The 27,891-nt window shown below is 46.7% G+C and overlaps 1 protein-coding gene across 1 annotated transcript in view; it reads left to right on the forward strand.

The window, feature by feature from the left end:
• The window catches only part of Adcy1 (adenylate cyclase 1), a 94,053-nt gene that overhangs the window by 40,564 nt on the left and 25,598 nt on the right, over positions 1-27,891 (forward strand). Inside the window, exons 5-8 of the mRNA XM_042702395.1 lie at positions 14,052-14,179; positions 19,304-19,462; positions 21,002-21,143; positions 22,015-22,170. Of these exons, the coding sequence (XP_042558329.1) occupies positions 14,052-14,179; positions 19,304-19,462; positions 21,002-21,143; positions 22,015-22,170 (585 nt within the window). The remainder of the gene's footprint in view (positions 1-14,051; positions 14,180-19,303; positions 19,463-21,001; positions 21,144-22,014; positions 22,171-27,891) is intronic.

Consider the following 27,891-nt stretch of genomic DNA (forward strand, 5'->3'; position numbering starts at 1 on the left):
GCAGAGCTTCACCAACACTAGTTGAACTGGGAGGCAGAGTCCTGCATGCAGGATGTGACCACAGCCTGGGCAGGCAGAGATGGGTGACATGTGGCGTGTGAGGCTGTGGGGACGGTACCCACTAGATCTTTGCATCCCAGACCTCACTGTTTCTCTCTGAGGTGGTGGGTGAGAGCCCCTTCCTCTGAGACACCCCATGGTATCCTGGGCCACTTGGGGAAGGAGGGCAGTCATTCTCCATTTGGGAGGGACATACACTCTGGCTGAGATGTTTTTGGCTGGCGAAAGTGCTGCCTGTCTGCCAAAACCTCACAGCTTTTCGTCTGGCAGCCCACTAGACCTATCCTGCTGGAGATGGCTTGAGTGTCCCCAAACAGCTTTCCTTGCCCCCAGGGCTAAGTCAGTCCCCAGATTCTCCCTTCCTGTCCAGTGAAAAGGACTTCTGGTGTGCATGAAGGAGGCATGCTAATGTGAGTGGCATGACCATCGTACAGTGTGAGGGATGGGGAGGGGGAAGTTGGGGTCTCTAGCCCCTCTGCACTTGGTTCAAAAAATGTATTTTGTTCGGATGCTGGGTGGGGGGTAGGGAGGGTGGCAGAAGCTTCCAGAAGAAACTGCTGTCTGGGAAATGCAATGGTGGCTTTGAAGACTCAGTGAGTGGCTTTCCACATTCTCTGTCTTGCTTTTGTCTTTTACCAGGAAGCTAATCCTTTAAGAAACTTCTGGATTGAGGGTCCTTAGTCCTGTTTGAGACATTTTTCTCATTTGTGGCCCATTAGGTGGGGCTGGACCTTCTACCCGGGCCATTTGATCTGGTCTTGCCTAATCAAAAGTCATAGAGAAGCCAGGTACAGTGACTCATGCCTGTAATCCTAGCTGCTCAGGAAGTTGAGATCAAGAGGGTAACAGTTTTAAGCCAGTCCAGACAAAAGATCTGCAGGATCCCATCTCAACCAAAGCTCAGAGCAGCGGTGCCTGTCTATCTTCCCAGCTATATAGGAAGTGCAAATAGGAGGATTGCTGTCCAGGCTGGCCCAGGCAAAAAGGAAACCAAAAAATAATGGGGGAATAAAGACTAGGAATGTGGCTTACGTGGTAGAACTCCTGCCTCACAAGCAGGAGGCCCTGAGTTCAAACCCCAGTGCCCCATCTCCTCCAGAAAGAAGCCATTTCCACAAAATATTTTAATCACATTTGCCATTTTAGCATGGATGTGATGTACCGTCACAATGATGGTACATCATTGTGATTTTCTTTTTTCCTAGTGCTTAACTGCATTGAGCTGTGGCTAAGTAGCTGTGGATTTTTTTTTTAAATCAAGTGAACAAATTTCTTTTTATTCCTAGTTTACTGAGAGATTTATTTTTAAATGTAATTTTGTTGTTATTTTTAAGGCATTATACAGAGGGGTTACCTTTTTATAAGTTAGGTACTGAGGACATTTCTTTTTAAACAATCTCACCTTTTCCTTTGCTTCCCCCCAGTTTCCCCTCCAATCCCTGCTTACAAATTGTAGAGTTCATTTTCTGCCTAGTATCTATTGAGTACCATAACTGCATTTGTCCGTCATTCCTTCTTCTTGTACCCACCCTCAGAAGACAGAACAATAACAATAACAAAAAACCCCAAGCAAACCAAGGGCAAAACCAAATGACACCACCACCACCAATAAGACATTTAAAAAAATCAGGATTGGTACTTGAAAATTTTTTTCTTTTCATCTATATAGTGATGATCATATGATTTCTATTTTAGTCTACGAATGTGGTAGATTAGATTGATGGCAGAATGACAAAAAACATCCTTGCATGAGTCCTTTTGGTCATATTATATGTTTTAGATATTGTTGGCGTTAGATTTCTTATTGCCTTTTTATGTCAAAGTAATGTTGATATCATAGTTGAGTTTGGAACTGTCTCCTCTAGTTCTTCTGTGTAAAAGTTTCTGGAAAAGTTTGTGTACAAATGGAATTATTTCTTACTTAGATGGGTAGTAAATCCATCTGGACCTGGTTTTCTCTTTACAGAAAAGAAATTTCCCTATACATTCATTGAGTTGGTTAGGTTATCTGTTTTCAATTTTTTTCCTGGAATTATTTGATTATTGATTTATTTTCTTTCCTCCCCCACCCCCACTACAGTACTAGGGATTTAACTCAGGCCCTTATGCCTGCTAGGCAAGAGCTTTTCCATTTGAGCCATGCACCACTATGTGTGACTTCAGTTTTGAGACAGGGTCTAATTAATTTTGACCAGGCCTGGCTATGTAGTCTTTATTTCTTTCAACTTACTTTAAATGATCGGAATCACTAGAATAAATCTGCTCACCATATTTCCTCATTGCTTTTCAGTATCTGTAGACCTTGAGTGGATATCACCACTCTTATTACTGATTTTGGTAATTTGTATCTTCTCTTCTTTGATGGTTGTTCTGATTTGAGGTTTAACAATTTTACCTATTTTTAAGGAAACTTACTACTTTATTGTTTCACTGATTTTTCTGTTTCATTAATTTCAGAGCTACTTATTTCCTTCTGACTTTTTATTTAATTTATTCTTTATTGGTTTATAGTTTCTTAAATGGAAACTGAGGTCATCTACTTGAGATTTTGGGGGTTCATAACCTTCCCACAAAGTCCTGTTTTATCAGTATCCTGAAATTTCTGATGTTACTGTTTTATTTTTATTTAGTTCAAAATATTTTTAATTTGTCTTTTGGCCTGTAGTTCAAGCTTTTTAAAAATATCTTTCTATTTCAATTATGTTTTGACTTTCCCTCCCTCCCTCCCTCCCTCCCTCCCTCCCTCCCTCCCTCCCTCCCTCCTCCCTCCCTTCCTCCCTTCCTTCCTTCCTTCTGTGCTGGTGATTGAACTTAGGGCCTCATGTATTCTAGACAAGTGCTCTACCACTGTGGTTAACCCTCAGCCCAGTCTTTTTGTATTTGACTTTTGTTATAATTCTATTGTGGTCATAGAACATATTTTTAATTATATGAATTCTTTTCACTTTAAGGCCTAGAATATTGTCTGTGTGGAAAATGACTGTATGTACCTGAAAATAAAGTATACAATAGAGACTGGGTATCTGTGGGTACAGGGTTCCCAAGAGACCACGTTGAGGAAATCCTGTGAATGAATGCCTAAAGATGCATCAAATTCAGTACTGTACTGTGGATGCTTGATCCATTTTTCCCACAATGCCACAGTCTTAACTTCTACTAAAGAAACATCACTTTTCAACAAATTTAAAATTAAGTCCATTAACTTTCATGTTGCTCTTTAGGCACTATTTGCTTTTTAGGAGGGAGATTTTTCACAAACTTAAGGCCAGGGACACACTCAGCAGATCATACAATAACTTAAGCATAACTGACAGTATAAAGACCAGCTGATGTTAGACAGGAATTCTATCAAGAGATACAGCGAAGTCACATTCTGAAAGGTTGAATCAAGAGTCTTTATTAGAAAGCCAGTGTCTATGAGCAGACTCCTGTCACCCCCCAAAACATGCAACATGGAGTGTGGTTAATGCAGTTAGAAAACTGAGCAGCAAAGGTATAGAGAAAGAGCAGGAAAAAAATCTCAACAAACCTGATCAACTCTAATGGAATTGTGACCCGAGAAGAGTCAGGAGACAGGAAGAACGTAGCAGACACAAGGCACGCCTCGTGGCAGGGGTGAGGGGTCATGGTCGGGGCAATGTCACAGGGAGCTCAAGAGTGCAGTGAGTTCATGGTACAGACCTGGCAGATCTAGGAACCTATTGTCCCAGTCCCTGTCCATCTGCTTCTAGGAGTTTAGGTGCCTATCACCTGAGAGTGGGCATAGGGAAGTGGATTCCACTCCGGAGCCCTGGGAAAGTCCCCATCATCCACGAGATGCCAACATGTCACCAGTTAGACCCAGTATCTGTCCATATGTCACAGGACTCTGCACAAAGGACATGCAAGAATATGGACATTTTTGGGTTTTGAAATTTCTTGCTGACTTTTAACTAATTTACTATTATTTTTCACTGTATTTGGCCAGAACCTGCCATAATAAATCCACAAATGAGGTGGATTTGCAATGCACTGCTTTCATAGACTACTTTTGCCAATAGTGATTTCTATAAATGCAGAAGTATTCCTATTGGTGATAGAGCTATTCCTGTCTCCTTTGTCATTACTGTGATTTCTCTCCATTATATGAGAGATGTATCAAAATCTCCAACAAAATCCTAGATTCCTTATTTCAGTTCTGTTGGTTTTTGCTTCATGTATTCTTAAGGTCTGTTATTAGAGTCACAATTGTTATTAAAAATGCCCTTCTTCATCCTAACAATAAACTTTCTTTTGTAATCTCAGGTGCCTGGTATTACTAGAGCCAGGCCAACTTATACTTATTATTATTATTATTATCAGAAAGAACATCTTTGCCCAACATCAGTAACTCAAGTCTATAATCTTTGCTATTCAGGAGACTGAGGTAAGGATCAAGGTTCAAAGCCAACTCAGACAGAAAAGTCTGTGAGATACCATCTCTAATTAACCAGCAAAACGTTGGGCTAGAGATGTGGTTCAAGTGGTAGAGGGCCAACTCTGAATAAGAAAGCAAGTTAGCATGAGGACATGAATTCAAGACCCAGGATCAGGAAAGGGAAGGAAGGAAAGAAGGAAGGAAGGAAGGGATGAAGGAAGGAAGGAAGAAAGAAAGAGAGAAAAGGAGGGAAGGAAAAATGTTTTCCCTTTTATTTTTAGTCTGTTTGTGTCTTTTTTGGTTAAGTTTACTTCTAGTTTGGTTTTGCTTTGCTTCTATTTTATTTTTTATGTAGAACAACAGTCTCTGCTTTCAGTTGGGATGTCTGGACTACATTCTTTGTGTTTCATATGGAAGGCTGCCACCTTGCTGTTTGCTTCTGTCCCATCTGTTCCCTGTCCCACTTCTTGCTTTTTCTAAATCTTTTTGTAGATTGATTGAATATGTTTCATGGTTATGTCTTCCTGCCTTTGTTGGCTTACTAGTAGAAAGCATTGTTTTAGTTATTTTTAATCATTGCTTTAGGTTTTATAGTAGCTATTTTCCCTCCTAACAACCCACCGTTGTGTGGTTTATTACTTACAGGATAGGAAGTTTACATTGGTATGCTTCTGTACCTCCTCTCTTGGCCTTTATGAAATTGTTGCCATGCATTTAACTTTCTCTTGTGTTATAAACTCTGTTTTGCATGGCAACGATTGTGTTTACACAGTTAATTAGTTTTAAAAGAGATTTAACTAATAAACAAGCCTTATCTGTTTATTCACATAGTTACCATTTCCATGGCTCTTCCCTCAGTATGCCTGAGTTTTGTATTTTTCTGCCTAGGAAATCAAAGGAATTCTTTTAATATGTCTTGCAGGGCGAATGTATTGGGGATGAATTCTATTAGTTTCTGTATTTCTGAAAAGCTCTTTATTTTGCCTCTTTTAAAATTTCTACTGGACATAAATTTCGGGTTCACAATTTAGTTTTACTTTTTTCCTTTCATACTTTAGCAGTGTTGCTCCATTGTCTTTCTCTGTCTTCTTCCTTGGTGTGAAATAGGCCTTTTTTTCCTCTCTATCTACTTTTGGGATTTTTCTCTTTATCTATGTTCTAGAAAACCTGATTTTAATGTGCTTTAGTGTGGTTTCCTAAGTGTTTCCTGTACTTGGCGTTTACTTAGCTTCTTACATCTATGACTTCATAGCTATAGCAGATTTGGAAAAGATAAAGAAATCCAAGTCGCTCTTTTCAAACGCTTTGCTTTCCTCCCTCTTTCTTCTAGGATGCCACTTCTACCTAGACTATCTTCAGCATGGCCTGTGGGTCCTACCTGATGACTTTTTTAAAAAACAATTTTCTGTTTCACTTTAAATGATACCTGTTTCCTTCTACCGTGTATACACTGTTATTTCTCTGTGTTCCTTCCTGGTAGGCAGAAGGTCTTCATCTTTAGACGTTCAATTTGAATGATTATTCCCTAGGTGTAGGCAGCTAGGAAACTCAAGTGACAAGGCTCCTTCTCTCCCTGACTTTTGTGTCACTTTTTTATCTTTTGTGTCCCCCAAGGGTGGTGTGTTTTGAACTGTTTTGCTGTAAACTGCTTGAGTTTTTTCAATTGCTATCCATTAGGTGTATACCAAGGGTGTTCATTTTAACAAGGGCATTGATGTATACAATGCTTCTGGATCATAATCACCCCACTTGTCCCCTCCCCTTCCCCAACCAGTTTCATCAGGTTGCCTTGTTCCATTTTCACATGTGTATATAAAGTCTTTTGTCTCTATTTGTTCTCCCTTTCCACATTTGTCTGCCTCCTTCCCATTGATGCCTAAAGCTCAAAGATTTTAATATCCTAATATTCTTTCTTGTCAATGTCATGTTAATTGTTCCAAGGTCTTTCATCATGGTAAAGAGTAGGGAAAGTGTAGAACTTACTGGCATAAGCAGGAACCTCCTGAATAACATACCAAGGACTCAGCAAATAGGAGAGAGGATTGACAAGTGGGATTTCATCATGCTAAAAGGCAAAGGATAGAGCTAGTAGTCTGAAAAGACAGCCTACAGAATGGGAGAAGATATTTGCCAGCTGGATATCTGGCAAGGGTGTAATAACCAGAATATGCTAGTAGCTTAAAAAATAAACTTCCTCCCCCACAAAATCAATGGCCCAATTAATAAATGGACAAACGAACTGAACAAACACTTCTTGAAAGAAGTATAGATGACCAACAAATGCATAAATGCTTGACATCCCTATCCTTAAAGGAAATGCCAATCAAAATGACACTTAGCATCCTCCTCCCCCATGAGTTCTTTTTGAGGAGTACAAAGACTCTCCCAGGTGTGTCTATTTTGGGTCTGAGTCCCTAGCATCGAGGGGCAGGGTGGCCTCTGTGATATGCAGGTGTGGAAAATCACCTCCAGCTGCAGTCCAAACACCTTCTCTGTCTGAAGGTCTTCACGGGCAGTTAGATAAACACAGGCATGTTTGCTTTCGTCTCAATAGAAGCTGGTGGTTTATTTGCCTCCTTAGTCATGGTTGATGGGAACAGATGACAGCAAGGTTTGTGACCTTTCCCCCACTAACTGGATACCTGTTAGATCTGCATTGTTTCTTCTACCCATGTGTATTTGAGAAAGTGACCACACATCTTTGAAGTCACAGAGAAACCCCTGATCCGGCCTTTGGTTTTATTCCATTGCCACAAATGGAGGGAGGGGTGGGGCCCCTTCACTGGATGAGTTTTTGTTTTGTTTTGTTTTTTCTTGTCCGTTGTGGGGCCTGAACTCTGGGCCTGGGTGCTGTCCCTCAGTTCTTTGGCTCAAGGCTAGTACTTTACCACTTGAGCCACAGCGCCACTTCTGGCTTTTTTTTCCTGCTTATGTGGTACTGAGGAATTAAACCCAGGGCCTCATGCATGCAAGGCAACACTCTACCACTGAGCCATCTTCTCAGCTCCAATGGGTGAGTTTTCTTCACAGAATTTGACCTGGTTGGTCACATTTAGCTGGTTCTGGGGGTCAAGGTGGGTGTTGGGGAGATCACAGTGTGCTCAGCATGGCCTCTCATCAGCTGAGCCAGCCTGGGGACTATCCTTCACCCACACCTCAGGTAGATGAAGACACAGTTCCTTAGCCATGAACATAATCCCAGACCCCTTCCACAACATTTCCCCAGTGAGTGCATATTGTATTATTGTAGCTTCTTAGCTCCAATATGATGATTTTCTAGCATATGTCAAAGGCTTGATTCAGACCTCACATGGTACAAGCACCTGTGTTAGTAGATAGTGACTGTTTCACACAGAGTTTTGGTGGGCAGTGGAGCAAGGTTAGACAGCCCCTGAATCTGAGAGATGCTGTGGGGTGCACTGGGCTTGCTGATGACCTCCCGGGTCTGAGAGATGCTGTGGGGTACACTGGGCATGATGATGGCCTTGTATCAGTGCTGTCCTCAAACACAGACACACAGACACTTTCTGGTCCTCAAGGACCTGTGGAAGACAAGCATTTGCACAAAAGTTAGTGAAAATTTAATTTAGGATCCTTTGCACTGACTCGTGCTTTAGAGGCAATAGTACATGTGTACCAATCTGAGCAGCCATCCTGCAGACTGACATATCAGGGACCTCGTGGTCACATGCAAGGCCAGCCCGCAGCCCTGTGACACACTCAACCTTTGCTGCTCACACATGACATTGTTATGGCTTGGGTGAGTGAGCTGTTCTTGTTTTGCATGTATTCTGTGTTTACTCTGGCTATTTCCAAAAGAGCTATCTGTGTCAGGTGCCAGTGACATCAGTAGTCTGTTCATTTCTGCCTCTGGTTGCTCTCCTGGCCTTTTGTTACTAGAGCCCTAGGCCAAAGGCCTGATTCTGGGGGTTTCAACATCTCATGTCCAGCCATTTACACCACAGAAAGAAAGCAAAAAGTAATAGTGAAAAGGTAGGAAAGGCTTTTTCATCCTAATGTTCATTTGGGATGGTGTAAATTAAACATTTCAGCCCATCTTCAGGGTATTGACCTGAGCTTTGGGTTTAAATCAAGGAAAAACGGAGGCAGGGGATGAGAGGTTGGCATAATTAAGCAGTCTGGGTCAAGGTTGGTGAATATCTCAGTTCTGGTTCTGCAGGGGAAGCCTTTATTATTGCTAGAGGGGAGAATCCAGCCACAGGAGAGAGTGTTATTCCTGCTTAGGGGAGTGGGGGTGGGGAGGTTCTCATCATGAGTTACCTGTCCGTGAGGCTTTGCTGTTCCTGAAACCCAAGAGGAGACGGTAGGCCTCCTCTAGAGTCTTGAATAAGACACTGCAAAAGCTGGCAGTGAGATTCCTGTTACTCACCCCCCTTTAAGTGGGGCAGGGTGAGATCAGTTAGGAATCAACACTCCTTGAGTGCTAACTATGCCTACATGCAGAGCTAAGCAGGTGTCTGAACCAAGGTAGAAGAAACAGGTGCAAAATGGAGTCAGAGGCCAGGTTTTCGTTTTACCTTTAGCTACCTTGCGTGCCCAGGTGAGCCGTTAGTCAGTGTTTTCAGCAAAAAGCCATTCTTAGCTGGGCACTGGTGGCTACTTATGAGGCTGAAATCTGAGGATTGTGGTTTGAAGCTAGTCCAGGCTAGCTTCAAAGTCTGTGAGACTCATTTCCAATTAACCACCAGAAAACTAGAAGTGAAGCTGTGGCTCAAAGTAGTAGAGCGCTAGCCTTGAGCACTAAAGCTCAGGAATAGTGTGCCCAGGTCCTGAGTTCAAGCCCCATGACCAGACCAACCAAACACACACACACACACACACACACACACACACACACACACACACACACACACACACACACACACACACACACACACACACACACACACACACACACTGCTGTTCCTAAGGACCTGTCATATGTTGCCCTCATGGAAACCTTTATTAGCCTAGATTCAGAGGTCAAGGTTCAGCAGGTAACCCTGGGACATAGCCACATCATCCTTACTTCTCATGTCTCAGTTTCCCTGCCTATGAAATACAAGAAAGCACCAGAACAATCTTCACAAGCTCTACTTGTGAGCCACTTAAAAAATGGCCACATTGTGTGCCAGGTACCGCTGGCTCACACCTGAAATCCTAGCTATTCAGTTGGCTGAGATCTGACTATCACAGTTCAAAGCCAGCCCAGGCAGGAAAGTCCTTGAGATTCTTCTTTCCAATTAACCACCAGAAAACCAGAAGTGGTACTATAGCTTAATGGTAGAGCAACTGCCTTGAGCTGAAGAACTCCAGGACAGTGCCCAGGCCCAGAGTTCAAGCCCTATGACTGACCAAAAAGTGGCCACATTGTGCCAGGTACCAGTGGCTCACACCTGTAATTCTTGCTACTCAAAGGACTGAGATCTGAGGATCATAGTTCAAAGCCAGCCCTGGAGAGAAAGTCTGTGAGAATTTTATCTTCAGTTAAACACCAAAAAAGCTGGAAGTGGAAGTTTGGCTTAAGTGCTAGAGTACTAGCCTTGAGCTAAAACCTTGAGCTCTGGGACAGTGCCTAGGCCCTGAGTTTAAATCCCAGGATCAGCATAGTCTCAAAAAAAAAAATAATGTGGCCACATTGGAGGCCTGCAGTGAACTTTTTGGTGAGCTGTATTCTCTGTTAATGGGGTACTTGTAGCAAGCTTGTATGGTACTGTCGGGCAAATCATATGAGGACTATAGTCCTGGTACTTACAGCTCAGGAAGGGGACTTTGCTGCATAACAAAGAATTTGCTGAATAAGAAGCTTCATGTGGTCTGGTCAGTGTGAAAAATCAAGCATCCTGGTAGCTGCGTGGAGGGAGAACGTGGTGCATTTTCAGGAAGATGGGCTGAAGGTAGAGAGTGTGGAGAGGAGAAGGCTTTTCATGGAAGTTGGAATTACAGATATACAAGACTGGCTATGAAGGAGACCATGGTTATGATGTGAGAGAAAGAGCTGATTGGGAAAGCATGAGATGAGGCTGGTGCAAGAAGCAGATTAGTTAGATGGGGAGGACTTTCAATGCTCTAATGATCTAGAAAGGTGTCCACCCAGTCCATCCACTGGGGTGGCCAGTGTACATAGTTGTGTGTTGAATGTGAAATGTCCCCCTACAGCCTCATGTTTAGAACATTTGGTTCCTAGATGATGGTGCTATATTGGGAGGGTTGGGAATCTTTAGGGTGGAGCCTTGGTGGAAGAAATAGGTCCCTGGGGGTGTACCCTTGGCTTTCTCTTTCCTTGGCCTCTTCCTGTATTCCTGATGCACCCTGGCTACCATGATGCTAACTGTGCTACTCTGCCATGCCCTTCCCACAGTTGGTGGACTAACCTCTGAAAACTTTAAGCCAAATAAATCTTAACTCTAAAGTTGTTCTTTTGGGTATTTTGTTCTCAGTTGTGTTATAGAAAAGTCATTCTTGTGTGTATTCATTCAGAAAACAACTACTGAGTCCCCACTGTAGACTCCACATTTTTCTAGATGATAGGATAAAGCATGAACAGGTAAGGACCTACCCCTGCACTTTAGAGACTCACATTCTAGAACTTATTGAGGGAGTCTTCAAACACGCACCAAGATAGTATACTGTCATGAGCCCCGTGCTCCATAGCATAGCTTCAGCAGCCATTAATTATGGCCAGTCTTGCTTGGTGTCTGCCCTCCACCTGCTCCCAGGTACTAGACAGCACCTCTCTTCCCGTAGAGGTTGCATAGCTCTACTGTCTGAGGATGCCCACCCTCTACCACTACCCCTACCATGCCATTATCACACCCAACCACAGCCTGAGAGGCACAGCATTTCTTTTCTAAGGGATGGCACTGGGGTTTGAACTTAGGGCCTTGTGCTTGCAAGGCAGGTGCTTTACTATTTGCATCAAATCTCCACATCATTTATAACACCAGATGGGTTGGGTTTATCCCTGTTGTCTAAAAATCATCTTTTTTTTTTTTTTTTTTTTTTTGTCGGTCGTGGGGCTTGAACTCTGGGCCTGGGCGCTGTCCCTCAGCTCTTCAGCTCAAGGCGAGCGCTCTACCACTTGAGCTACAGCGCCACTTCCGGTTTTCTGGTGGTTTATTGGAGATAGGAGTCTCACGGTCTCTCCTGCCCGGGCTGGCTTTGAACCGCGAGCCTCAGATCTCAGCCTCCTGAGTAGCTAGGATTACAGGCGTGAGCCACCAGCGCCCGGCTTAAAAATCATCTTTTCATTTTGTCATATGTGTTCTGACGGGCTTGTCTCAGTCAGGAGACATATGAGAGGGACATAGGTCTTGATTGTTCTATGGGATTTTAATTTAGATAGTGTGAGCAGAGAGGCCAATGTCATTGAATCACAGTCCTCCAGTAAGAGCTGCATCATGCTCTCTTGCCTATATGGGCTCCTGAGGTAAGCACTGAGGGCACCAGCAGCCAGGAACAAGGAAGCATATCCTTATTGTGTGTTTTAGAGGGAGGCTGGAGTAAGGCAGGTTTAGCAGCTTTGAATAATCTGTGTATCTTCTTGAGCGCTTGATGTGGTCTCTAGTCGTCTGGTACCTGTACCAGGGTAACTTGGGCAGGGCAGATCCCATGTGAGATACTAGCTAAGAGGCATCTGAGGAGGTGGACTGGAGCTCAGTAGGTCTGCATGTGGAAGGTGAGCTGTCAGGGTCACCCAACCAGGCCTCCAAGTTGTTAGACCGTCTTCAAATAGAAAAATGTGTAGGATAAGTTTAATTTTTTCTTTTCTTTTTCTGAAGGTACCATCATTTTAGTCTGTGAAATAAACTAACAATGGGGTCATAAGAAAATTCCAAGCTGGGTGCTAGTGGCTCACACCTGTCATCCTAGCTACTCAGGAGGCTGAGATCTGAGCATTGCAGTTTGAAACAAGCTTGGGCAGGAAAGTCCATGAGACTTATCTCCAAGTAACCACCAGAAAACCTGAAGTAGTGCTGTGGCTTAAATAACCACCAGAAAACTGGTGCTGTGGCTTCATGTGCTAGAGTGCTGGCCTTGAGCAAAAGAGCTCAGGGACGTCACCCAAGCCCTGAGTTCAAGCCCTACCAACAACAAAAAAAGAGAGAGAGAAAGAGAGAGGAGAGAGAGAAAGAGTGAGCGAGCAAGTGTGTGTGTGTGTGTGTGTGTGTGTGTGAGAGAGAGAGAGAGAGAGAGAGAGAAGGAAAATTCATACACATTTATTAACATGCAGAAATATAGGGGCCATGCACCACATATATGACACAAAAGAATAGGCCACATGGTTGAAGCCTAAATAGCATTTTGAGCTTTAGGCTGCTGGGATGGGTGAGAATGTAAATTATGGAAGGGCAAAGGGATGAAATGACCAGAACAGATTTCCAGGAAGCAGCCAGCAGAAAGACAGAAGGTCATGGCTGGCTGGCTGGCCAGGTGTCATACCAGCCTTGAGCTCTTTCTTCCTGTGAACTTTCCTAGGCAGATGGGTGGGGCAGGGACTCAGAGAAAGCCTCCTTGGATCCACCATTTTCTTCTACCCATGCAACCCATTCCCCCAACAGAAGAACAGCTCTACACAGCGGTCCTGCCTGCGGCCCTGTGGATTGCCATCTCAAAATACGTGAAAGAAATGCAAGGCAGTTCATATTGATCTTTCTCACATAATTAATAAACCTATTGCAGTTGGTTAATTCCTTAATGTATCTTAAATTTTTTTTCCATTTTTACTCTTTAACATTTTTCCCTCATCTGTGCTTTTGTATTAGCTGCTTCCCTCTTCCCTCATCATTTTTCCACACATCTCTGGGACACATCTTGTGGAGACTTTACTAAATAGATTCCTGGGCCTGTTTGGTTTTGATTGGTCCCCTTCTTGGCCAGCTTCCCTTTGCTTTCCTCAGCAGAGGGCGCCCAAGGCCATTCTCTTTTGCCTGGTTGAGGTTGGGGCAGATGGTCCACAGAGGCTCTATGACAGATTGAGCATTCCAATCGGAAAAGCTAGAAACTGAACCTTTATATGTCATGTTCACAATTAAAAACTAGGATTCTGAGGCATTTGAAGGCTCCAGACTTTTGAATGAGGGATGTTCAACCAAGAAAATCTGAAAAGTATTTTAAAATCTGAAAAAGAAAAAGAATTCTCAAGGCTGAAACCCTGTGGTCCCAAGCATTTCAGATAAGAGATACTCCAGTTCTTTTCTTGGTAGCTTAGTATAAGGCCATTCACAAAGTGAACCTTCATGATGGTGCTTTCTGAATGTGTGCCCCAGGGGTGGTAAGGTTGAGAGGACCTATCCAGGGGACACCTAGAAGGGTGTGCCAGTCTCTTGGGGTGGGGTGGGGGCGTTACAGAAATTCCTCACAGAAGTAGCCTTCCACCTGGCCCTAGGGTTGGCCAACTGGTGAGGATGGATGGGAGACTGGGGGTAGTGAAGAGAGCAGCAGCATGAGTATGGTCCCTGCCATCAGAGGCCATTACAGCAGCATGGTGAGTTGTCCACATGCTTTGCGGTCATCAGCATGGAGAGAGATGAGGTAGAGCTGCCCAGGCCGGCCAGCCAGGCCTCACTGACCACGTGCTTTGTCTTTCCTGAAGGAGAACCACTGTCGTCGCATCAAGATCCTTGGGGACTGCTACTACTGTGTGTCGGGCCTCACCCAGCCAAAGGCCGACCACGCCCACTGCTGTGTGGAGATGGGCCTGGACATGATCGACACCATCACGTAAGTGCTGTGCTGTGCAGAGGTCTGTCCAGTGCTGGGGAGCCAAGGCAGCAGCAGGAGGGTCTGCATCAGACATTCTCACCTGGGTTGGGAAGTGAGTGTTGGGAAGTCAGTTTGTGATATATTTTTCTTTGTCCACAGGATTCCTGTGTGTTGTCAGGTATACCTGAGAGGTCAGGAAGAAATGACCTTTGTAGCTGAGCTCAGTAAACCATTCAGAAAGGGCTGGCCTAAGTTTGACTGAGTCCCCTGCAAAGGAAGGGGGTGGATGCTGGTCTCTCCAGGCTGGTCTCTGTTTCTGGTACTGTGTGGGAAGAAATGGCTGGGCCAGGCATATGAGGCCTACTGGCATATTAGGACAACAGCAAGGCCCAGCCTGCTGATTTCTTGGTTGGCCTTGCTTGTCCTTATCAAAGATGGATAGAGAGCTGAACATCAAGTTGGAGGTGAGGAGCTGCAGATTGACAGATGGAAGATCCATCCAAACTCAAACATCTCAACACATTCCAGTGAGATGGGTTAACAGTAGTTGGCATGAAGTTTTATGCTTGGAATGGAAAGCAGTAGCGCAAGAAATGTCTGGGGGAGGATGTGATGAAGCAGTTTTGGGTGCAAGAACTCACAGAATATCACCTCTGTCGAGGCTGTGCAGATGAGCGAGACCCTGACCCAGCTCAGCTTCCACAGCTTGCTACAGGCCACCCCAGTGGTCATTCTGTAGCTAGTGAGAGGAGGCCTGAGGAGGGAGCCAGATTCATGAGCATCCTGAGAAGCAGGGACAGTGAGCAAAACCAGCCCTTCCAGTCAGGGAGTCTCTAGTGAGGCTGCTCTGTGCCCAGATCCCAAGGTCTGGATTGTGCTCTAGAACTGAATGGTAAAGTCCCCCCCCCCACCCCCAGTGACTGATAAACAGCCACTGCCCTGGAGAAAAGGAACAAACTGGAGGAAGTGCTGGACTAGACCTGGGGAAAAAGGGAGGAAGGGGAACAGGAAAGAAGTGGAAGGAAGGAGTCCTGGCTTGGAGAAGGCTCAGGATCTCATATCATATATGACACGTCATACAACACATGGTATCATATGTCACATGACGTGTCCCTATGTCCTGTCATATTGTGTCAATGTCCTGTCATCACAGGATGTCATCTGTAACATGTTATATCACATTTGCTATAGGCCATCTGATGCCATATGTGTCATCTAATATATTTATAGGCCCTGCCAATTATCTATCATTTCATCTAGTACATTAGTGATCATACCAATCACATGTCATATCATGGCAAATACCATACTGTGACCATATTATATATATGTTGTCATATGTCACATTAGTTCTGACATCATGTCATCACACTGCTGTCTACCCTGTCTGTTATTTGCTGCTTAACAAGGGCTTGAAACCAAGCCAAGCTGTAGAAGTATTTGGTAAGCCAACTCATCTAGGACGGAGGTGGACAAGTTCTGGATGAACATCTTTGCATGGATTTTAGCCTCTTATCATTAGGCAAGGGAGAAAGAAGAGAGTTTGGGTTAGGAAGCGATGGATAGACTCTGGATTAGGAAACAATGGCTGGTAATCTGTGGCTTTGTGTGGTTACAGGTGCACCTCACCTCAGCTTCATGTAATTCATAGGGCTGCATGCCCATTAGGCATCTCTGCCGGTCTGCAAGTCTAGTTAAATGCCGCAGAAAGGCTGTGGTGCCAAGACCCCCCTGGGACCTAAGCATGTGACAAAACCATATCTCACTGTGTCCTGCATCATTTGTGATCTGTTGTAGATTGTGTGTGTGTGTGTGTATTTGTGTGCACATGCCACCTATCAGACCTGATCTTGTTTTGTGTGATCACCTTGTTATTGGAGTTTAGTTTTCAGAGCCAGCCCTGTAAATATATTGAGGATGGATTTCTGTGGGGTAGAGGGTGCTTGTATGAATTCGTATCTATACTTACCTGGCTTGCCTTAACATTTTAGGGCATCTAGAGATTCTGTGCCTGTGTGGTCCAGGTTGAAAAATTGCAGTTTTATGGATGGAGAGGCTGAGGCTCCACAGGGGAGTGAGGAGGCAGAGTTGAGACCAAGAGTTTGGATATATTGGGTGGAGACCATCTGCTCCGTTCTTCCATGTTCCACTGGAGCCTGGCACTGTTACAGTTGTGTGTGTGATCACCATTTCTAGAAAATTCTGCCTAGACAATAGTAAATTGGCCTCTGCAGTGTCCATTGCTCCCTTTGATTTTTCTTTTGTGTGCTCAGCTGTAGCCACGGGGCTGTGATAATGGCTCAGGGGGAGAGCTCAGTAGGTGTCTGTTGAATGGATGAACAAAAGTGCACATATCCATCCTTTTATTTTTGAGTATAGTGCAGTCATAATTGTGTGTTGGCTTTGTCAGAACCTGTTTATAGCAGGGGATTGGTAGGGGCCCCGTGACTCAGGAGCACTGCTTCTTTGTTTGCACTCTGTTGGGGTGAGCACTGAAGCCATGGTCAGGGCTACAGATTTGCAGCCTTGTGAGTATGTCTGGCTTTTTCTCTGCATTGAAAATACTTGAGATAAATAAGTGAACCTGAAAACAGGCCCAGCCCTCATACCTGTAATCAGGAGGCTGAGATGTGAAGTTACTTGAGGCTAGCCCAGGCTAATTACATTTCTAGATTACATTTCTAAAATAACAAGCAAAAGGCAGGGCTGGAAGAGTGGCTCATATGATAGAGTGCCAACTTAGCAACCATGAGTTCCTTAGTTCAGACCCTCAGACCCCAGAACTGCCAATACATGCGTGTACACACACACATGCATGTGCATGCACACGCACATACCCATGCATACATGCCAAATAAAGGCAAAATGACCATACTTTCTAGTTTCTTGGAAGTTGAGCTTGGAGGTTTGTTAAAGCCAAGCAAAGCCAGCTTAGATATCTCTGGGGAAAGGATTCTGGGAGCTCTGGATGCATGACTTCTTTGGAAAGGATCTGAGCTGTTAACTACAGACCCAGCAGTGCCAGCACTGACATATGGGAGGCAGACGTGCAGGCAGGCTGGAGATGAAGTGTGTTGGTGGACGGCACCGGTGGACACGGGAGGTTCCGTGGCCTTGCATGGAGGCTGAGCATGGTCCAACCCACAGGGACACTGTGGGGCTGGTTTGAAAGGCAGAGGATGAGATGGGCTGGGTGGGCATGGGTCTGCCTTGTCCACAGGGCACCTGACTGCCATTAGCAGCTTTTGTCATCTGTATATTCTCATATGCTTTTTCTCTTTTGGATTGCAAAGTATACATTTTAACTCTAGGAATTTGTGTCTTCATCTCTTACTGGAGATTAACAGGCAACTAGGGAAAAAAGTAAAAATTTGAAAATTCCATTCAACATGTATAAAAATAGATCTTACAGCAATCAACTAACTTCAAAGTAATTTTTGTCAGTCTGAATGGTGCACATTCCGTGTGTGTGTGTGTGTGTGTGTGTGTGTGTGTGTGTGTGTGTATGTACATGCATGTGTATATGTCAGTAATGAAGCTTGAACTCAGAGCCGTGAGCTCTCACTTGGCTATTATATTCAAGGCTAGTGCTCTACCACTTGACTTACATCTCTTCTGCTTCTGGCTTTTGACTAGTTAGTTGGAGGTAAGGTTCTCCTGAGCTTTTCTGCCCAGGTTGGCTTTGAATCATAATCCTTAGATCTCAGCCTGCTGAGTAGCTAGAATTACAGGCATGAGCCACCAGCACCTGGAAAGCATGCATACTTCTGAGGTTACTGATGCTAACCTTGCATTCAGCGTTCCAAGATTCCAACTTAAGATGTATCGGCTCTGCCACTGAATGTGGTTGAATACAGAGGCCATCTGTCGACAACCAGGGTGTCTCTGGGTGCTATGGTTTGGGTGGAAGTGAATGGGTAGTGATACAGAGATCCTTCTGCTTGTAAGAAGAGCCCAGGAGGGTGCCTGTGGGCACTGAGCGGAGGCTGGAAGGCTATGGGGGTGTGCTCCTTCAGTCAGGGTTCCAGAATGGGAGTGGAATGGGCACTGTTCAAAAGGGAGTCAGTAAAAAGGTGAGCCAGACACAGTCTTCTCAGGTATGGCAGAGGTGGTCCATGTTTCTCATGTTGTTGTTGTTATTGTTACTGTTATTATTAGTTGTAGTAGTAGTGGTAGCAGTCTTTATGCTTACTGGGATTTGATTTCAGGGCCTGGACGCTGTGCCTTCATTTTTCGGCTCAAAGCTGATGCTCTACCACTTGGGCAACAGCTCCACTTTAGCCTTTTGGTGGTTAATTGGAGATAAGAGTCTCATGGAGTTTCCTTTGTGGGCTGGCTTCAAACCAGGATCCTCAGATCATAGCCTTCTGAGTAGCTAGGATTACTGTGTGTGACCCTGGCACCTGGCTGTGAGTCCTCTGAAGGGGACCACAGGACAGAATGTGGGGCAGGGCTGAGGACGCCGTGAAGGCTGAGCAGGTTTGCTTAACCACCACTGTCGGGTGCAACAGTGATGAGGAGCGAGCACTGTGCCCCTGAGTCCTTTGTCAGCCTTCACTGGCATTTCCATGTGTGGTGTAACAGAAGGAGTTAACAGGAAGAGCTAGCAGGCAGCTGGCCATTTTCTTGTGCACTGGGATGGAGCTTAAGTGATTTCACTGCTTATCAGAGCCAGCATGGACAGAGCTGGAGTACATGCAAGGCAACTGAGGCTCTGGGGACTGGCACTGGTGGGTCTGACATTGGTTGGGCTGGCAGCAAGATGTGGGGGGAGGGATCGGGAGCAGGTCAGTCAGTCATCCAACACCTTTTTTCTCTGCCTTTGCTCTCCCCAAGGCCCCTTCCCTTGGTGATAGGAGTTAAGGTCCTAGGTTCACTTTTCTCTCTGAAGACTCTTGGCATGGAGGGGCCAGGGGAGGCCATAGAGGGAGCCCACAGAGCCAGTGTGGGCACTGACGGAGCAGAGCACCCTGTCTGGGGCGGAGGAAGCACTGCCATCCATGGACCGGGCCAGGAGACCTCAGCACGCCATCCCATCCTGACCTCGTGCACACTGTGCAGCCAGGGTGACGTGCGTGGCCTAGGCCAGTCACGGTGGCTGTGGAGGCTGAGCCCCGGCTCATGCCCTGTGCTGTGTTGCAGGTCAGTGGCGGAGGCCACCGAGGTGGATCTGAACATGCGAGTAGGGCTGCACACCGGCAGGGTTCTCTGTGGCGTCCTGGGCCTGCGCAAGTGGCAGTATGATGTGTGGTCCAATGACGTGACACTGGCCAACGTCATGGAAGCTGCTGGCCTGCCAGGGTGAGTCAGGGCAGCGTGGGCGGAGGGCTGGCCGCTTGGCAGCTGCCTGTGGCTGCTCAAGTGCTCATGAAGGCTTTGCTCCAGAGGACACATGTGGGCCCCTCAGAGAATCCTGGCCTGTGCCTACCACGCCTACCACCAGATCCTGCTCAACTCATGTCTGCCCACCCTGGGGCCCTGCCGAGGCCTAGGGCATGTCTGCAGGACGTGGGGGGCCGGGGGAGAAGAGGAGCTGTGCCAGGCACTGTGTACCTCCACAAATGACTGTCTCTCTGCCTCCTGCTGCTCAGCCTCATTGTTCTCAAGTGTGTATAGAGAGCCCTGTGACTCTGGACCCCCAGGGACTGGAAGCTCCCTTCCCACCCCTTCCTCTCCCCACACCCCACCTCTGAGGATCATAAAGTAGCTACCACATTGCCCTTTGTCCCCTCACAGAGTCCTTGAGAGCCTGGAACCTCTTCCCCCAAGCCTGCCACCACCTGAGAGGGCCTCCTGGCTTGGCTTTCATTCTCAGCCAGCTGGAGAGTTTAAAGTGGAGGTGTTCTCCTGCAGGGAAAGCAGTTGGTCCAGGGACGAGTCAAGTTGGCAGGCATGGCTTGGAACACCAGGGAGCTTGCTTTTTGCCCCTTCAGCCCATGTGCTCATTCCAGGCCAAGGAGCAGAAGCTACAGGTGTTTCATTTGTTTCTTGGAGTTTGCTTTTGTTGTTGTTGTTGTTTTTTAATCAGTCAAGGGGCTTGAACTCAGGGCCTGGGCACTGTCCCTGAGCTCTTGTGCTCAAGGTTAGTGCTCTACCACTTCGAAGCACAGCTCCACTTCCGGTTTCTGGTGGTTAACTGTAGATAAGAAACTCACATATGTTCCTGCCTATGCTGGCTTTGAACTATGATCCTCAGATCTCAGTAGCTAGGATTACAGACATGAGCCACCAGTGCCTCAGATCCTCAGATCTCAGTAGCTAGGATTACAGACATGAGCTACCAGTGCCTGGCAGAGTTAGCATTTTCTGTTAAGGTGATGCTCATTGATGGGACCTTCCTGCCTTCATCCAGAGGCATGCAGCATTGCAAAGTCCTCAGGCCCCAGGAACACTCCATCTCACTGTCCCAATACCCACATGGTTGGCTGGTACCCAGCCCTGACATGCTACTGCAGACTGGGCTGGCCCTGATACTCTGGAAAGCAGCTCCCTTTCCTCCTGTTGTCTTTCTCTTCCTCCCTTCGCTCTGCTTTTTCTTTTCTCGTTCTCTCCATTCATCCTTTTGAACATTTTTTTCCTTTCCTTTGATTCCTATCTCTTCCCCTCCAGCCCTTTGTCCCCTCTGCCTTCCTGGCATACTCCTCCTCTGTGCTTGCCTCTGTCTCTCCTTTCTTCCCTGCTCACCTGTGCAGATGTGCATGCAGACCATGCCTAGGAATGTGAGTCCTCCTCAGGGACCTTGCTTGCCCCTGACAGAAGAGCCTCTGCCATGGCCCCTCCTTGAGCCCTGAGCGTCAGGGCTCACAATGCCATGCCCATCGCTGTGTTCTTTTATCACAGGAAGGTCCATATCACAAAGACAACCCTCGCGTGCTTGAATGGGGACTATGAGGTAGAGCCGGGCCACGGGCATGAGAGGAACAGCTTCCTGAAAACTCACAACATCGAGACCTTCTTCATTGTACCATCCCATCGGAGGAAGGTGGGCACTGGACACCTTCATTTGATTGGTTCTTAGATGGCCTGGTTTGGGCGAAGCTTTAGAGACACCTTGCTCTCCTCCCCTCCTCCCGACACTACTTCTTAGCCAGTGAACTTGCTGACGTAAGGAGAGGTGTCCCACTGGCTTTCCTAGTGAGGGCTTTGCCTCTTGCATGAGGGGCAGGGGGGCCAATCAGAGACATCAGGGAGTAGGAAACCTCGGATATGGGGATGTCTCCTGACTGGACCACTTCCTGTCCTTCTCCACCTTGAGGTGAGCCCAGACTGGGCTAAGAGCACGGCATCCTGAAATGGAGGAGACGAGATTGTGGGGCACAGGGTTCACTTAGGGCAGGATTCGTATATTTATGCCTGGGTCTGGCTTAGGGTCCCACTTCTTCACTGCCTCGTTCGGTCTAGAGAAGTCCAAGTCCAAGGGCAGGGCATTAATCCGAAATGCAGATCAGAGCCATGATGTTTGCAGTATGAGATGCAGTACTGTCAGCTTCACAAGGTATAAAATCCTCCACTCAGCCTCCTGGCCTGTGGCCTCTCTCCTCTTCTTCAGCTGTGACAGAAGCCACAGAGGGATGTCTTTTACAATCTCCATCCTGGGTCCCAAACCTCCTTCCCTTCTGCATCAGGTCTGAGGCATCCTTTAGGTTTTCAAGACCTTTGGTGTTGTTTGGGAATTGGATGTTCTGGGACCTGCTGCTGGGCTCCCCAAGGCCTGGCTCATGGGAGGGATTGAACAAAGAGATCCCAGGGCCCCAGAGCCCCTGTTGCCACAAGGGCCATGTTGTTTCCAGCCTGAGAGGGAGTCTTCCATATGCATCATTGAGAACATTTCTCTGTGCCTGTTGTTTGGACAGATATTTCCAGGCCTGATTCTGTCAGATATAAAACCTGCCAAGAGGATGAAGTTCAAGACTGTCTGCTACCTGCTGGTGCAGCTCATGCACTGCCGGAAGATGTTCAAGGCTGAGATCCCCTTCTCCAACGTCATGACCTGTGAGGACGATGACAAGGTGAGAGTGACCACTCCTGGCTTTGCAGGAGTCCACGGGGGACTTGGTCTGTACTCCATTCTCTCCTCCCCTCCCCTTTCCTCCTCTCCCTTCTCTTCCCCGACCCTCCCCTTCCCTGGCCACTTTAGTCTCAGGCCAGCTGCCCTTTCCCAACCTTGGGCTACTGTGGCACCATTTCCCTTCCCTCCCATGGTTGATTGCTTGTTGTTCACCTCGCGGGCTCCTTTCCTTTTATTCCGTCTCTTTTTGATGGACAGGAGACTCCAAGAGCTGACCACACAAGACCTTTGTGGATGTGAAGGTGTTTTGGCCTCTTGCACTGGGAAGATTTGCAGCCTGTGGGTGTGGTTGGTTGTTGATCTCAAGTGTGCCCAGGCTGACACAAGAAAATATCTCAGTCTGGCAAGGTTAAACCTCAGCCCTTCATCCCCACAGTGCTAGAGATTGGAAGTTCAGTCAGCAGGGCTCCCTTTGGCTTGTAGCCTCTGTCTTCTTTCTGTGTCCTCACATGGATGTGAAAAAGGGTGCTAATGTCTCTTCTTCTCCTTATAAAAGCATAATTCCACCAGGGCCTCATCTAGTTCTAATCAGTCCTACCTACTAATATCACTACATCGAGGGTTAGAATTTCAACACGAGGACTTTGGAGATCATGAGCATTTGGTCCATTGCTATTGGCATCTCCTCCTTCGTTGGTTTGCTTCACTAGGTTAGATGATCTGCTGCACTAGGTTGGGATCTCCAGAGTTGCCGCCGAGGCCAGCAGAGCCTGTCCATCCTTGACCCTTTGCCGTGACTCTTCTGTGTGTTCTCAGGCATAGGAACCTGGTAGATCCATTCTCACGGCCTGTGTTCATGAGCCTGCATTAGGGTGTGCCTATTCTGTGATCTTTTTTTTCTTTATACTCTAGAAGGCACTCATGGACTTAGTGCCTCCACCTCTGGAAATGTGTAGGAATTATTTTGTTGATTTTTGCCTTCCACTTTTTTCTTCTTTTATCTTCTGAAACTCCTATTATTTGGATATTAGGCTCCTAAAGTGATCTAATTCTCCTTTCTGCTTCCTCTGTTTCTGAAACGTTCTTCAACTTTAGCATCCAACACTTCTTTTTTTTTTGTTTTGTTTTAAATTTCTTCAAACACATTAACATTTTTCTTTGAACTCTTTAAGTCTTTTCTTTTATTTGGACTATTTCTTTTCTGACATCCTATTCTCCTGATAGGAATATGTATGGATGGATGGATAGATAGATATTTTCCCTCTTCTTGTCTCCCTGAGATTTTCTAAAAGATATGTTTTCTTGTTCCAGAAACATCTCCATTTCCTCTAAGCAATTTTTATAATCCCATTTTCCATAGGTGTCCAAACTCCTCTGTAGTTACTGATTAACATGGGGATGTTCAGGGCTGACTGGAATGCAGAGGTGTGGAGAACTGTCCTCTGTGGACTCTGGTGGGCACCAGGATTCTCTGTCTTCTTGGATTGGTCAAGGTCACTCATCTTCTTATCTTCTGCTGTGGGACAAATGAGGGTTCTCATTGTCTACTTCAATCATATGAGCCTCATATTTAACTCTGAGGCTCAGACCACACTGAAGGGTGGGTGGGAGAGGCAATAGAGCTAGTAGTAAAGAGCTTGGAGTAAATTTCAGGATTGTAGCGCCACCTTGTGGACAGATTTTAACCAGGATAAAACTGCAGCCAGGAGAGCCTGAGTACCACCCTACTTGGCTACTGTCCTCAAGTTGGTGGTGTTGGAACAACACTCCGGGTTCTTTATTGAAGGGTTTCTTTATTGAAGGTCATGAATTCAAAGCTCTTCAGCCCCCTGGTTTGGAGAGCTTTGAATGGTGAGAAGAGGAGAAAGGGAATGCCAAAGTCAGCTCAGGTCCCGCTCTCTGGGGTTTGTATTGTCATTGTGTCATTTCTGTTTGCTAAACTTAGTTACCCTTTTTTCCCCTTCCCCTTCCCCTGTGCTGTCTTTACCCCTTTGGAGCCAACTTCTTGCTACAGTTTCAAAGATTCTCAAGACAAATTCAGATGCTGTTATCTCCTACTCATTACTGTGAGGATCTGTGTGTGTGAGAGCTCAACTTTGCAGGAACTTTAATAATTCTCTGAGAATTTTATTTATAGGGGATCCAATCAAAGAAGTTGGACTTTTATACCTACTAGCAATCTAGACATTAGACTAAAGCTGCTTTATACTAAATGCTTGGCGTTGGCGTTTTAGATGTCTTAGATAGTAAGAATTTTGACCCAAGAGTCATGCTGGTGTGTTTTCATGTTCTCAGAGCAGGTTCCCATTGGGTTCAGAGATGGAGTCCAAGGTGGGTGAGCCTCTTCATCTCCCTGGCACAGTGCTTCCCCAGGCATGATCTGCCGAGGATAGAGCCTTGGGTCAGGGGTTCCTGCCTCCTTCATGCCCCCGCTTTTCCCTGTGGTGCTCTCTGACTGCCCCATGGGAAGTATAGCCTGACAGATGAGCATGAAAGATGTCCTCAAGGTCTGAGACCTTCAGTTTTCTCATTCTGTGCCACTCTCTCCTGCCTCCATGTCTCTGGCCTCTAATCATTTCCTTTGCTTACTTGTCAGTTCAGGTGTGCATTTTAAAAAGCGCACATAAAATTAAATAAAATGAATACGTTTGTAACAGGTTTATAATGGCAGAAGTTTCCGTCTGTCTTGTTCGGGGTATTTCCAAATTTAATCTGTGTATTCCACCCTCAGCACCCAGGCCCCACTCATCTCCCTAACAGGACCAGAGTGAGAACTGAGTGAGTCAGATACACAGTTTTAAGTGTCCCCGTGGGCAGAGGTCCTTGATATAAATACCATTTGAAAATAAAATTTGACTCACAAGAATCCACGATGAACAACAGCAACAACAAAAATTAAGATTGGAAAGAATGAGTGGATTCTGAGGCAAAAGGGAAAATTGGCAGCCAAAGTTCTCAGCTGACCGGGAGGGAGTTCTTTGAAGTCGGAGTGGAGGTGGGGGGACAGAGATCCTTCTTGCTCAGTTATCAAAGGGCACAGGTGGAAGAAGACACTAGACTTCAAGTGCCTTCCTGGGCATAGTGGGCTGGCCTCTGATTCATATATTCCAGTCTTACCTGGAAAGCCAAGATGGTATGCTGCTCTGATTCCAGCATCCCCGTGAGTGGCTCTGTAGGTGGGAAGGAGCTGCCCAACTCAGACAGCTGACAGCCTGCAGCCTGTCTCCTGTCCCTAGTACCCCGAGAAGCTCCCCATTCTTCTTGTCCTTGGCTGCCAGCCTCACCACCTGAGTGCTGTCTTTTACACTCCAGCCTGGGCAGGTTCCCTCCCCTCCCCTCCAGCTCACACCCCTCATTTCCATCCATCTTTATCTGCCACCATGCAGCATGCAGGTGGACACCTGCCTCAGCTCCCTGGCCACAGCTGTGGTCGCCCTGATTTGCACCTGTCTGCTCCCTGGGGTGCACTGAGTGTTGGTATCTCCATTCTGTCTTTAGTCTGTATGTCTACGCCTTCCTCCTGGCAGGTGGTGCACACTCCCCCACCTCACCTATGGGTTCAAAACTCTGCCCAGCTGCCCAAGGGCCCCGGATGACCCAGGGCCCAGCTCCCCTAAGGATCCTGCTGCCCCATGGCCAAGCTGCCTCAGGGCCCAGCTGCCCTAGGGCCTGGCCATCCCAGGGCCAGCACTCTGGGTTGCAGCTTCTTCCCTCATGCTGCCGCATGCTTTCTGCAGACATTCTGGTCTTTGTGGTAATAGCTTAACCCTGGGTCCCACTCCAGCCTGGGCCCTCTAGCTGCCGTCCTAAATGGGTTGTACTCCTTGGATCAAGCCTGAGTATCACCTTGTCCCCTGCAGCTCCCTCCTGTGTCCTTTCCACCCATCTGACTGCCTGCTATTCTGCTTTATGGCTGGTCTATACACAAGAGCTCTGCCTGCAGGTGATTTTCCTCTTGTGCTTTTATGTGCAGCCCAACCTGTACCACTAGGTGCTGCTCTAACACTACCAAATGCTATTCTCATCCTCTGGCCCCATTTGCAGCCTCTGAGGCCCTGGTCTCCTAGTAGACAGATGCTGAGGGTCCAGCCTGGCTTCCACTGTAAGGCCTTTGCTGTACTGATGTCTCATTCTATCTGTCCCATTCCAGCTCTTCTGTTGCTGCCTGGGACTGGTGGAAACAAGCCCACAGCAGGGCAGATAGCATTGGCATTGTGGAATCCTCAAGCTTGCTGATGAGCAGGGCCTGGGGTGGACCAGAGCCTGGCAGGTCAGGAGAAGGCTGTGACAGACACACACTGCACAGCCTGTTTTGCCCTCCTCAGGAGCATCCCGGCTGGTTTCAGCCACCCAGCTCTCCTCTCCCATCCTCCACTCACCTGTGCTGCCAGAGCACTGTGCAGGGACTGACCTCAGCATGTGGTGGAGCCCAGCTTGCAGCTGAGGTTAGGGAATGCCTGGAACATGGACCTGGCTTTTGCAAGTCAGCATGTCTCATTCTGGGAAGTGACTTGCCAAAGCACTCAACTGTCTATACTCTTGGGAGTCTACTATTTTTGGGGGGGAGAGGTTCTGCTCATTTTGGGGTGTGGGAGCAGGAATATCACACACAGGTCTAGTCCAGAGCTGGGAAATGGAGTCACATGTGAGTGCTTGTTAATGTGCGGCGGGCAGACTTCACTTCGGGCGTGTGCAGGGGCTGTGCACGCACAGTGGAGTCCTGATGTGTAGAGAGTCGGCTCAGAATGCAGCACAGGCAGATGCTAAATTGTATACCGCATATCCTGTTCAGGGGCAGACATTGTCTTTGTTGATCAACGGGGACTGAACACCTAACTGTGACACTTTGAGCTAGGAGTTGTAGGCTGTAGAGCATGCCTAATTATTTTAAGGAAGTAGCCCATGACATTGAACACATGCATCATTCCTTTTGGTGAGAAGTGGATTCTAGGGAACGTTTGTAGGTGAGCCTCAAGCTCATCTATCTCGTGGACTTTCTCTAGTTGTCCTCTGTGGTGTGGTGGGTGCTGTGTTTCCGTGCTGAGGTGGGGTGGAGGACGGATGTCCAGACTTGGGGGGATGGATGTCCAGGTTGCACACTGTCCATTTCCTCGGCGCCAATGTGGGGGCAGAGGCAGAAGTGCGGATGTCCCATTAGGCCATCAGTGATGGTACAGCATGATGGAGGGAGAGCTTGACTTCTCTCTCTGCCTGGCTCAATGGGGGCATGGCCCTGCTTCTTCACAATCTTCCACGTGGCCTTGGTGGCTGAGTAGAGACCGTATGAGACATTTCTATGGTCTTCATTAAGAGTAGCATGGCGTTTGTTTCTAGATTCTCTTTCTTGGTACATTTGCCAAGGGTAAAATTTGTCTTTTGTGGTGCCAGCATTGGGGTGTGACCTCAGGGTCTGGGCACTGCCCCTTAGCTTTTTCATTCAAGGTTCATATACTACTATTTGCCTTCCACCTTCACTATGGCTTTTTATTGGTTACTTGGAGACAAGACTCTTGTGGACTTTCCTACTGAGGCTGTCTTTGAACCAGGATCCCCAGATCTCAGCCTCCTGAGTAGGTGGGACTATAAGTATGAGCCACTGGCGCCTGGCTGAACAGATTTTCTTCCAGCTTTTGCCCATTTTGTCATCTTCATGAGCATGTCCAGGTTCTTATGGGGGTGGATAAGATGGATAACAGCCCTAGGGAACCCTTCCCTCCCACAC

The sequence above is a fragment of the Dipodomys spectabilis genome, unplaced genomic scaffold (assembly GCF_019054845.1).
Source record: "Dipodomys spectabilis isolate Male_0828 unplaced genomic scaffold, ASM1905484v1 ptg000322l, whole genome shotgun sequence".
Lineage (NCBI taxonomy): Eukaryota > Metazoa > Chordata > Mammalia > Rodentia > Heteromyidae > Dipodomys > Dipodomys spectabilis.